Source organism: Haematobia irritans, chromosome 1 (genome assembly GCF_050003625.1).
Source record: "Haematobia irritans isolate KBUSLIRL chromosome 1, ASM5000362v1, whole genome shotgun sequence".
Taxonomy (NCBI): Eukaryota; Metazoa; Arthropoda; class Insecta; order Diptera; family Muscidae; genus Haematobia; species Haematobia irritans.
The window spans coordinates 236,586,330-236,599,354 of NC_134397.1; the positions used below are offsets into that span (position 1 = coordinate 236,586,330).

At 36.6% G+C, this 13,025-nt stretch overlaps 2 protein-coding genes and 1 long non-coding RNA gene across 3 annotated transcripts in view; 2 read left to right on the plus strand and 1 right to left on the minus strand.

The window, feature by feature from the left end:
• The window catches only part of Root (ciliary rootlet coiled-coil, rootletin), a 27,356-nt gene extending 20,540 nt beyond the window's left edge, over positions 1-6,816 (plus strand). Inside the window, exons 10-12 of the mRNA XM_075301847.1 lie at positions 80-2,529; positions 2,598-2,773; positions 5,976-6,816. Coding sequence (XP_075157962.1) covers positions 80-2,529; positions 2,598-2,773; positions 5,976-6,039 — 2,690 coding nt within the window. The 3' untranslated portion in view covers positions 6,040-6,816. The remainder of the gene's footprint in view (positions 1-79; positions 2,530-2,597; positions 2,774-5,975) is intronic.
• GatB (glutamyl-tRNA(Gln) amidotransferase subunit B, mitochondrial) lies at positions 6,792-10,451 on the minus strand. Its single transcript, XM_075301899.1, has 6 exons — positions 10,293-10,451; positions 9,814-10,072; positions 9,004-9,753; positions 7,350-7,486; positions 7,135-7,258; positions 6,792-7,068 (listed from the first exon to the last, which is right to left on the minus strand). Exons 1-6 carry the CDS (start codon positions 10,376-10,378, stop codon positions 6,841-6,843), a joined length of 1,584 nt encoding a protein of 527 aa, XP_075158014.1. The 5' UTR covers positions 10,379-10,451; the 3' UTR covers positions 6,792-6,840.
• A 1,019-nt stretch (positions 10,452-11,470) lies between these two features.
• On the plus strand, positions 11,471-12,553 carry LOC142219567 (uncharacterized). Its single transcript, XR_012717636.1, has 3 exons — positions 11,471-11,772; positions 11,837-11,942; positions 12,008-12,553. It is a non-coding gene; the product is annotated as an uncharacterized LOC142219567 (long non-coding RNA).
• The last annotated feature ends 472 nt before the right edge of the window (positions 12,554-13,025 follow it).

Genomic DNA, 13,025 nt, shown 5'->3' on the forward strand with positions numbered 1-13,025 from the left:
TTTGCTTTCATCGCTAATATTTCTACTATCTTTCTAACCATTTCTACTATCTTTCTAACCATTTGCCTTTAATTTCTAGGTGAGGGCTACATTGAAAGTTTACGCAAGGAACTTACCGATAATCGTCGGCAATTGGCCGATAGTAATATCGAACGTGACAAGTACTCGAATAGCAACAAAGAGCTAAGGGATCATATCAAACGTGTTGAAGGTGCCAAGCGTGAACAGGGTCGTGCCATTGAGGAAGCCTTACAAAAGATCAGCAGTCTGGAGGATAATAAAAATACTCTGGAAAATGAACGCACTCGTCTTCAGACCGTATTGAAAGAGACGGAGAATAACTTGAGTAAGGCCACGCAGGAGTTGAATTCCACGAGAAACACTTTGCAAAAGACACAAATGGAATTTGCCGCCAAGGATGAGGGAGGCAAGGAATTGCAAAATAAATTAGCTGCAGAAATTGAATTGAAGGAAAGAGCAGTGCAGGAATTGAATCAAGTGAAGAAACAATTGGCTGACTTAGAGGCTAATCTTTGTGCCACACGCCAAGAGTTGGGACGTGTGAGATGTCATGCCAATCAAGAGGAACATCGTTTCCACAATCGAGAACAAGAATTGGCCGCCCGTATGGAGGAGGCTCGAGGCCGAGAAAAGCGTTTGGAGGACCAAAAACACAATTTGGAAGTTTGTCTGGCCGATGCCACGCAGCAAATACAAGAGCTCAAGGCTCGCTTGGGAGGTGCCGAAGGACGAATTCGTGCATTGGATGAACAATTGGCCTGCGTCGAGCTACACAAGCGAGAAAATGAACACAAACTTAGTTCCGTTGTCCATACGCTGCGGCGCATTGCGGGTATACAAATTGATGGTAGTGTCAATCTATCACATCGCCTTGTGAGTCCTTCGCGACGCTTTAGTCCTGTACGAAGTGTCTCAGGTGGTGTGGCCCCCAGTTGCCATGACTTTGACCAACGTAGCACGTCTCATTGTAACGATGGTCCCACATTGGACGTTGATCCCGATCTCATTCGCAAAGGTGTTCGTTGCCTTATGCACCAAGTTGCCCAAATCGAGCGTGAGAAGGATGATTTCAAAATGCAATTGGCTACGGCCAAGAAACAACTCCAAGATGCTGCAGATCAGCAGATGAAATGTGACACCAAAATATCCAAACTTCAACAAATGATCCGTCATTTGCAACAGGAGAAGAGTAACTTGGATACAGAACGTAGTATGAAGGTATCGGCCCTCAATGCCCTCGAGGAGAAATTCCAAAAGAAATGCGAAGAAACCCAACAGTTGCGTGAAAAATTGGCCCAAACGGAAATGCAATTGAACTCACTTACCGAAGAGAATTCCCAAAATGAAGATCGCTTGGAGAAATGTCGTCAGCATGGGGCCAAGTTAGAAAATGAAAAACGTCATTTGCAAGAGGAATTGGCCAAAATTGAAGGCAAGGCCACTAAATTGGACCTACAACGCGTGGCCCTGGAGGGAGATATCACACGGCTGCAAATGGCAATGCAAGAAAAGGACTGTCACATTAGGGCAGCCCAAGAACGTTTGGATAATCAAAATCGTGCATTGGCTCAATTGGAGGATAGATGCACATCATTAAAAACTTCCCTCGATCAAATGAAAGAGCGTTTGCAAAAGGCTGCCGTAGTGGAGGCTGAACTAAGAGGTGAACTCAAGACGGCCAGTAAGGAAATCTCGGAACAAGGTCATTGCTCTCAGGCTAATGAGGATAAATTGAAACTTATGCAGAAATCCCTACAAACGGCAGAAAATGAGAAGCGCATACTTAGCGAACGTATGGAAAAAGCTCAAACTACCATCAATGAATTGCGGCGCGCGCAAGAGGCCCAACTTAATAGTTCACAACGCCTGCAGGACCAAGTGAATGACTTGGAAGTACAGAGATCAGCCCTTGAGTCACAACTGCGTATTGCCAAATGGAATCAAGAATCGTCGGGGGATAAGAACAATGGTTCTGGAAATCATAATGAAGAAGATGAACTTAGTCGCCAATTGAAATCTTCCCAAAGAGAAAAGTCCGAACTACGTAGTAAATTGCAAGTACTTCAGGACAAAGTGAAACAATTGGAATCGGAGCGCAAGAGTAAATTCTCAGGAGATAGTGTATTCGATAGATCAGAGAAGTCGGGAACTGGTGGTGGTAACTATTATGATGGTAATTATGATTCAAATCGCATGGAAGGTAATAGTGGTGGTAACGATTACAATCGAAAGAGTAATGGCGGAGGTGGAACATTCAATTGTGGTCTTGATCATGCCGTCATCGAGCAAGAAAATCGAGATTTACGTTTGAAAGTAAGGCGTTTGGAAACCTTATTGGCCGAGAAAGAATCTGAGTTAGCCCGACTCAAGGCTCGTATGCATGATAGTGCGAAATGTATGGATGGTTTGGATTCCGAACGATATCGTAGTGCTCAAATGCATGCCGAAAAGCTATTGGATGCCAGAGAGCAAAGTCATCGCCAACAGGTTCTGCGTTTGGAAAATCAAGTGAGTACTGTTTCGAATAATTATATGAACGTACTAATAATATGTGATTTTTCTTTCCTTCCTTCTAGATATCTATGTTGCGGGAACAATTGGCTCAAGAAGCCAAACGCCGACAACAGTATATTTTACGCAGTTCCAAAGCAAATCGTGAGATGCAGCATTTACGCAGCACTTTGGGTGATTCTCTGCGTCACGTATCACAACATCCATTAGATCCAAATCTTTTGGAAAGCGAATCACGAAGGTAAATAGATATTAAATGGCGATAAGTGAGAGTTAAGTCGGTTGCACTTTCCAGGTCTCAGTTGCGACAATATAGCGAGATCTGTTTGACCAAAAGGATCTATTTTGTTTTTCCTGGGACCAGGTAGCATTACTGCAACAAAACCATGTCTGTGAACCATGGGAGTGCTACGGAGACAACTAAGGGTTAGGTTATGTATAGGGCAGCCCGTTATTTCTTTGCCACACTAAGACTCACCAGCATTACTGCGAGAGGATAAAAAAACTTATGGTTTTTGGTCCAAATTGGGCTTAAACCCATTATCATGGACCAAAATGGCGAAGAAATATCGTAGATCTGGCAAATCTATATGTTATTCGCTTCCCTTGTTGGTGGACTCCACACTGGCGAATATGTCGAAATTATTACGCCATTAACTCTTATTTTCGGAGGTCTGTATATTTCTGGGGTCCCTTTAGAGAAAAGTGTTTTTCTAAAAATTTTCATATGAAATAACGGGAAGGCCAGCTCAGTTATATATATTACCGGTTGCATATATTATTCATGTCCCTGGAACAGGTACAAACATATAGGAAGGAAAGAATAAGATTGAAAAAATGTTTAATACAGTTCAACGGATTCAGTTGTCAGATACGTTTATTTCAAAAGAAGCAAGTGACGGATTCTCAGGCATCCATTGGGTATTGATAGTTTGTGGAGAGAATTAGATGTTCAGGTGACTAGATCTACCGGAGAGGGGATAGCTCTGATCTTGTCTCCCTAGGTAGCCTCATCTCATCTTCACGAATCGGACGTGGTTTCCCACAGTTTAAGGGATTCAGGTGTCAAGTTGCTGATTTTCAGACATTCAGAGGTTATTGCTGATTTGTGGAGCGAGAAATAGAAGTTCAGGTAACTAGATATACCAGAGCTGGAATAGCACTGATCTTGTCTCCATAGGTAGCTTCATCTCATCTTCACGAATCGGAGATGGTTTTCCATCATGACAGTGCTTACCTGTAGGTCAACTTTACCTCCTGGGCGGCCTTGATTTTTTTCCATTGCATATCTCTGTTAGAGAACATGATTTTGATTTTGATCAGCGTGTATCGAGATCAAGGAACTCTGCGATTAAGATGGGATGCGTCCAGAGTGATCTGGTGTGAGACGAGTAGGCTTGAATGGGCAAGCGAAAAGGTGACGCGTGTCATTTGGCCCTTCATTACAGATTGGACGTACGTCATATACGCTGGCATCAATCACTGATAGGTAGGAATTTAGGCAGCTGCACTTGCGTGATCTTAGTTAGGTCAACACTTTTCTGATTGATTGGGGTGTGGTCGGACTCCGAGAACAGGATTAACCTTGTAGCTCCTAACCACTTTAGCTAAAATTTCCTCATACCTGCCTGATCTAGCAGTGTTTGTGTATCCATAAAATGGCGGTTTCGATGATTACTGCGATAACAACACAAGAGATACTGCTTTGACAACGTATAATTGTGTCTATGAACCGGGATGGTGTACTGCAGAGACATTCTGTCGCAGTTCTAAGGGAAGCTTTCCGTAAAGTCTGTATGTTATTCCGCTGTGTATCACTTCTCTGATACACGATGGCGCTGCATAGTTTCCCACTAACCGGCCAATTGTCACAAATTACAGTGGCATGGACAGACGATTTGAAAAGGCTGTTGAATGTGACCCCGCCAATCTTTGCGTAATTTATAGTCGGAATTGTTTCGTCATCGAGTCTGACATTCAACTGCCTGCATGTAGTGAATCGTGTGACTGAGGATTTGGTGGCAGATATCCTCAAATTTCCATTGTCTTTGCTACAGGTGAGAAAATGCATATCTGATTTTCTCTGAGATTCCATCGAGGTCCCACGGCTGGGAGACTTAATCACTGTTAATGACATTCAACCCAGGCTGGGGTAAATTATGGTGTGTCTTTATCTTGGAAACCACGAATTCGACGATTGACTTTCGTTATCGCACTCTTGTTCTCTATTATTATTGTTCGTTGGGAGTTATGGGGAGATGGACTGAAGCCATTGGAATGGAGGGTTGCCAGGTTATGCAATTTAACAAACCAGGCGATGCTAATTAAGTTTAGTCAGCTATTTACGACGCCAAGCCCCGTACGGAACAGTACATTGCGAAAATCATTCCCCATCTATTTTTATATTAGCCTGATACCAATGCAGGCTGGTTTTTTTAATGTCCAAGTCATTTAAACTACATATTATTACAATCTCTATTCGAGCTTATTGGACAGGAAGATTAAGGGAATTGATATTATTTACTGAAAAGAAAATGCCAGATACCAATCCCGCAAGCCTGACTATATATATGTTTCAGTGTTGGCCACTACACATTTCCATAGTGAGATTTGGCATGGTGAGATGATTTAATTTGGGCCTTTTATGCTAATTCCTTATGAAATTTACATACACAGAAAAAAATTTCACGAAAATTTTTCCAATTAAAATTTTAATTGAGTTTAAAAAATTTTCAATTAAAAATTTAATTGATTCAACAAATTTTTTAATTGAAACAAAAATCAATCACAAAAATTAATAGTATCAATTAATTTTTTAATTGGATCAATTAATTGTTTAATTGATCTTCAATTATTTTTTTAATTGATACTATCATTTCTGTGATTGAAGACATTTCAATTAAAAAATTAATTGGATCAATTAATTTCGTGATTGAATCAGAGAAAAAAATTTTTGTGTGTACGAGAATTATTTTTCCCAAATTTCACCACCACTATGCATCATCTTTTCGTATAACTTACAATCCCTTAATCTTGTTTTATGATTTCGGTTTGTTACTACACTAATGCTGACATGGCTGAATTCATTTAATTGGCAAACGATCACACAATGCCTCGTTTCCAGTCAACAACAATTCTTGGGGCGATCCATCCGTAGAAGGTTATGTTTATCCCGTTTATAGCTAGTTTTGATTTACATAGCTAGAGTTTGATTTATTCCAACTCGGATGATGTCATCAAATAGAGTGGTTACGATTTGGCGTTCCATTAATTTCGCTAGAAATTTTGTGAGCAAATATCTACAGCAATAGTCGAGTAAAAATTATATTGTTTTCGACAACTATAATATTCGTTAAATTTGCGAAGCGTGAAATCACTATCTAATTATTTTTGATTTTTCTAATACATATTTTATATTAACAAAAACACACATTTTGTTTCAGATTGGATAACGCTGTATCCATGAGTTTGCCACCTTCGACTTGCCGAGACTACGAACGTGACTAAACAAAAGGGAAACAAGACAACAGAAAACTGCCTTTATATTTAAAAATCACAAAATCTACTAACAAACAAATTACTCACAAGTGCATTTATTTTGACAAGGCCCCTCCAAAAACATATTAGAAATAATGAAACTAATCCATACTAAAATCATTTATAGACATTTTTGCACTCATAGTTAAAATAAGTTAGACAAATATGCAAAGTCTGGTCAACAAAAAAAAACAAACTAAACTATTTTACAAAAGTCAATAAACAAAATTTACCAAAACTCATAATCATTATCTCATTACTCAACAAACCACACTCAATTTCGTCAATAGAATAGAAAGAATGAACAGATGTTAGTTTAAAAAAAAACTTATCATTGTCTGCCTAGAGATAGACAATCGAATATAGTGTGTTCAATATGTAAGGAAAATCTTAAACAATTTTGGACATGATCACCTAGTAAAGCAACAACATCAAGAATAAAAGAAAGAAATAAAAATGCATTAACACTGTTTCGGTTCTCCTGTATGAAAAAGAGAACAATGGATTTACAGTATGATTTGAAAACAAAAAAAGGATAATAGAAGAAAAACGCCTATTTCAACATTCATTTAAACTCAAACATTCACACACACACACCTCCACACCACCCATAAGAGTCTAATCAACCCTATTAAACAAACAAAAAATTATAATAAAGAAATGTTACTAAAAATATTTGATATAAAATTTAAGAATAAAAAAATCAAAATAAAGAAAACAAATTTTCGATACCTATGTGGGTGCATATGTTCTATTTTTTCCTCTTTGGTTTTATTTTTTGGTTGTCTTTAACATATTCTCCAAACATTTAACAACAATTTTCATATTAGCCTTTTGGTTGGATAACTTTGCCACTTCTCCAACTATGGCAAATAAGGCTTTTGTTTTACCACTTTGATACTGTTTGGCAGCTTTACTTTGATTCTCTATAGCTTGTTGACAAAAATCGTTGATTATATTCATGTCAGATATTTGTTCAAGCTTATGGGTTTTTATTAACTAAAATTAGAAAAAGATTCAATTAAAATTATTTAAATTATGGTATAATTTTTAATTTATTTTTACCTCATTAACCTCTGCCGTATGATATTCGTGTAATAATTCTATCAATTTTCTGGCAGCTTGTAAATTTATTTCTTCGGCATGTAGAGATTTGAGAATGTCCTTTAGGTGGTTGTAAGTTAAGTGGCTAAAAGCAAAGGATACAAATATTAATAGACAAATTTTATAAAACGTCAACATCTTAGCTACCCTGTATGGGTAGCTGTAGTAGTACTTACCAGTCTTCAACATCGATATTAACTTTATTACAGTAGGTCAACAGATCATTTAAAAGGAAGTTTGTTATAGTTTTTGTAGGTATTGCTGGTAATTGCTTTATGATTTTCAGAAAATGATCCAAGAGAATAGGCTCATTCTAAAACAGAAAAAACAAAATATATTATTTAAGTATAAAATAAACGTTGAGTTAACTAGTGTATACCGTCTCGCCTACACTTGGATAGACTGGGATTTGTGGATAATGTCGAGGGGATCACAATAATTTTTGATAAAAGGTTAGTTGATTAGTCCCTGTCCTAACAAAGCTGCATAACGGCAGTCTTTTACTTTAGCCTCACTCGTATGCGACAGACATTCAGTTTTTAATTCAACATAAGTGTGATTGGCAAATTCCAACAAATTTGGAAAAAGTCGAAAAGTTTGCCTTTTCAAATTTCGTAAATTCGACTTTTTATTCCTCATTAGAATCCCTATTTTGGTTTTCATCCACCGTATGTTTCGGTGTCTACCAGAGACGTGAAAAAAATCTGCTTCGCGGGGTGCCAGGCGAAAATGTAATCGCTATGAATATGGGCCCCATGAAAATTAGCCCCAACACCTAAATGATGTAGGACCAAACAATTATATGGAAAACAACAAGACCAAATTTTTATGTTTTTTAGTGAGTAACTTCATTTTATTTTTTGGGCTCGTTTCCATTATAAAAATAAACCCCGATTCCCTTTTTGAGATTGTGCTTCCTTTACACATGGGGTCTATTTGATATTCAGGGATTTTACAATGGTGTCGTTCATATTTTTCCATCAGTTAGAGTTCATTTTCACACGGTCTTGTAAATCAAAGGAAAAAATGAGACCTAATCATATTTTGGGGTCGATTTTCATGCTTTAGTTACATTTTGTTGGGGCTTCATATTCATTATGAAGCGTCGCCCCAAAATTGTGGCACTGTTTGATATGAATTTTGGGTCCGGTTTAATACCGACGGTCTCTAAAAAACCATGCCACCGACCCAACCTCTGCGTACGTGTGTAATCCAAAGATATGGAGTAAGGGTTGTAGTCTGCCAAAAATCTCTCAACGAGATTACTGAGCAGTTGAATATTAACTCAAAATGGGGGCGCGGTCACAGGAACACAAAAAAGCGTTTTCAAGGAAGCATATTCCAATGTTAATTAATTCCGTTAACCTAAGATCAAGCGAAAGCAGTCGCCTCATTATAACCTAACCAGGCGGATATGGCTACATCGACTCCTAATACCAAATGGAATAGAAAATGTTCTATATCCCATTTTTATGGTGGAGAGTATAAAATGGACCTCCAGAAATTGTCACTATATTCATTTATGAGTCGGACGCATTATACAAAATGACAGTCATCACTTAATGGACCTCAAGAAACTACCAATATATCCTAGGCTACTGCCAAACATGAATAGGTATAAAATGGAATTGTCACAACATTAATTTATTGGTCGGGTGCATTATACAAAATGACTGTCATAACTTAATAGACCTCAATAAACTACCAATATTCTTAGGCTACTGCCAAACATGAAACAAAATCCGGCTTACGTGAAATAAGATTCATTAGACCCATTAAAATTGCGAAAACAAATTTGGAAATGTTTATTTTATCCATCAATATACTCACCACTAGTATAATAGCTACATCCTGATTAAGCTTATAATGCTCCACCAAATGCAATCTTGTTTCCTCTGGCAATTCGGGTAAATCCTTAGCTATCGCTGGTACCGACACCAATGAATATGGATCTTCTTCATTTACCTCATCATCCAACATATTCAAACGTAATGGTGGTAAATTAGGTTCAGGCATAAAGCGATAATCTTGTACAACTTCTTTGTCACGCATGGCAATGGTACAGCGTTTCTCCGCATCCCATGAACGTGTTTCGTTTACGACAACACCACCTTGAGATACGATATCAAATTGACGCTGTATTTCATAGGTAACTGCTTGTGATATACTACGCACAGATCCAATATTTTTCACTTCAGTTCGTGTGCCCAGGGGTTCCCCTTCTTTGTGTATTGAAATGTTGGCATCTACACGCAAGGCGCCCTCTTCCATTTTACAAGAACAGGTTTTTAAGCGACGCAATACCAGGATTAACTCTTTTATCAATGAAGCGGCTTCTTCACCAGTTGCTAGGTCCGGGGCAAAAACTAATTCCATTAAAGGCAAACCGGCACGATTAAGATCCACAAGACTTCGTCTCATTTCTTCGTCATGCAAGGACTTTCCACTGTCTTGTTCCAATTGTAGCTGCAGTAGTTCCACTGTTTTATAATAAACTTTTCTTCCAGGCACAATAACGGGAAATGTCATCTTTCCAAAATTGGCTAGAGCTGCTCTTTGTTGGGTAATCTGATAACCAGCCTATAAGATTGTCCATCACGTTAAACATACGTATACCTATGAACATTACGTTATAAATACCGGTAAATCTGCGTAGAAATAATGTTTCCTATCGAACATTGAGACTTCATTGACTTTGCAACCTAAGGCCAAAGCTGTTTTTATTCCCAACTGAACACATTTTCGATTCAGAACTGGCAATGTTCCTGGTATCGAAGCATCAAAGTATGAAACTGCAGAGTTTAGAGGCGCTCCAAAAGAAGTTCCACTGCCGGAAAACAATTTTGTTTCACTAGAAATTTGCGCGTGAACTTCTAAACCGACCACACTTCTCCATTTTCTGTAACAGTCTAAATTATTATACCCTTTATAACTATAGCCGCATCTGGTTTACTAATGCACAAAATTTTCCTCAATTTTTAGTTTCAAAACCACAAAAGATAAATTTAACGAAACTGTCCTTATGGGAAAGATTCTTGGCAAAATTGGACGTTCGACGATTTCAAAATTTTGCGATTTGTAAACCAGAAAGTTTAGGTATATATTCCATTTTTCCTCACCCTTTAAGCTCATTTACTGGTTGCACTTGTAGTGAGTAAAATCTTAGACCGAATTTTCTATTCAAAAACTTCAAGTTTGTTATCATTTTTTAAAGTAAAACTAAATATCATTCACAAAAAACTGCAATTCACATAACTAAAGTTGTTATGAAAGTAAAAGTAAACAACTAAAGCAGCTGATAGATTTAGGTTAGGGTTGCTAAATATCATTCACAAAAAAGTGCAAAATTAAAAACAAAATTGAACTCGACCGAAAATTTCGATAGCATAATGCGCTTTAAGCGGTCCTTAGACGGTCGGATAAAGGTTGAGTTACATAGCATGCGTTAATCCGTGCGTTGATGGAAGGGTTGATATTTTTCAGTTTGAAGCACTCTAACAACTCTTCAATCAACGGACGCATTAACGCAAGGTATGTAACTCAACCTTAAACACTCCGACAGAGGTTCGTCTATTTGTTGTGTGTTCGTTCAAGTTTTGCCCTTACACTGCACGAACAAATGTGATGACAACATGAAAAAATAAGAAGAAGCATAAACAAACAATGAAGTTGTACGAAGATTTATGGGTGAAACTATTTTTTACTGAAAAAATGGAAGAAAATACATGAAAATCCTAGTAAACGAGGATTTTGGCCGAAATACTCCTAGATCTCAGTAGATTTGCAATAGGCAAATATCAGCTGGCTCGTAGAGGATTTCAACAAAATCTCTTTCAAAATCCCCTACAACTGTTATTTTAGTACTAAAAATGCGCTTTTAGCAACCCTGCCCCAATTGTCCTTGTAGATGAATGTGTGTGTGCGTGTACACATACGGGTTTGTATTGATATATTTACAAACAGCTGTTAAATCCTCAAATCTACGAAATCTCGTTATTTTGCCAGTCCGAATACTTGAGATTTGTAAAGAGATTTTGGTTCTAAATAGCGAGATTTCGTGTCTAGTGCGAACCTAGTACAAATGTCACTACAACAATCGCCAACTGTGATGGGGGAAACATATCAAAAAGTACAAAATGTACATGAAAGTATTTTGCCATCACTACTGTTAGAGAAGCCATATTATATTTTGTGAAACGCCAAGGGCAACTAGCTTACTATAATTTATTTAAATAAAAACGAAAATAAAGTGCTCAAAACATAGTATTTACCCAATAAACACAGGATGAGCGTTTTTCAAATGCAACAACTTTTCAGTTTGAGGGTAAATATAATTTTCAACATAAATTCAACATGACTTGAAATAGCTCATCTTCAAATTGTTTGCGAATTACTTCCAATTTGCCAAAATGTTGACGAAATCTTTGAAAAGGTGTTGAAGATAATATGAGAAAACTTTGACAAAACACTACCCTAAAATGCAACGAAAAAACCATGTGGTTTTCAATACTTATTTGTGCAACGAAGTTCGTGGTCAATTGCAAGAAATAAAAAAAATGGAAAATTTTAGACAAATAACCAAATAGTTTATAAAAATAGGTAAGTGAAAATAAAAAATGAAATAAAACTTTAAGGAAGTCACTAAATGTATATCTCTTTGTAGAAAACTAAAATTATGGATTCTACGTTCTTGAAAACATTAAATAGCTGACTAATGAAAAAATGGTGGACAATTAACTGGAACTGCTTCAAATAGTTTATAATAATTGGTACGTCAATATGAAAAATTAAATCAACACTTTAAAGAAGTCACTAAATTTAAATCTCTTTGCAGAAAACTAAAATCTTTGGATGCTACATTCTTGCAATCAATAAAAAGCCGACCAATGAAAAATGAGTGGCTTATCGACAAGAAAAAGTTTCCAGAAACATTACAAGTGCAACCAATTAAAATTGTTAAAAACAACAAATTGTTGAAATCAACAACTTCTGGATGAAAATGTGCATCACATCATCAGTTTATTTCATATGCTATTATCAGTTTAAAATGGATATTTTGTGAATTCCTTCTGCTGGAAATCAATTCTAACACGCGGTCCAGTACGTTCCTAATTTCAAATTGCCCGCATGTTAATAAATTTTAATGCTGTTTTATGACACCAAAAGGAAGGAAAACGAGTTATCAATGCAAAAGTGTTTACTAATAATGTTTAAGATATTTAAAGTTTTGTTGTTTGTTTTTTTTTTTTTGTTCTTATTTGTTGATATGTTTAATAAGATTATTATTTATCAATTGGTATTGTAGTGTATTATGTAGTGTAGTGTATTATTATATATTTTATTTTGATGAAAATTAATAAATTATACAAAATTCATAGAATTTTGGCTTTGACTTTCAATTTGAAGTGGGGATATCATTCATACAAATTTAGGTTGAAAAGTATTTGCAACGATGTTAATTTTGAATTTGACTCGCATCGAAAATTGTTTGACAAATTATTGAGTAGCGATGCATTTCAATTTGAGGATAACACTTGAGATATTATTGCTAATGTGTTGAATTTCACTGTTGAGGATAATGTCTGTTTTTTGTTGAGAACGCGATTTTCTCAACAATTTCTCAACTTGAATATTACCCTAATCCTTTGAAAAAATGTTTGAAAAATTGTTGAAGTTTAGCACTTTTCAAACGTTTGTGTTTATTGGGTATGCTTAAAATTGTGTAAGGTATATGGTGAACAATTTTCGACTTGCCAAATGGAATAAATTGATTGTTTTTTCAGATATTTTTCCAGACACGCTGCCTCCATCGAGAATAAACAAACGGTTGATAGACGCTGCAACATGTAACT

Coding starts and splice junctions, on each gene's coding strand:
- GatB (XM_075301899.1), bottom strand. CDS start 10,378: ATGATAACAAACTTGAAGTTTTTGAATAGAAAATTCGGTCTAAGATTT. Junction 7,487..9,003: donor ATGTAGCTATTATACTAGTG/GTGAGTATATTG, acceptor TTTCTGTTTTAG/AATGAGCCTATTCTCTTGGA. Junction 7,259..7,349: donor AATATCGATGTTGAAGACTG/GTAAGTACTACT, acceptor CTTTGCTTTTAG/CCACTTAACTTACAACCACC.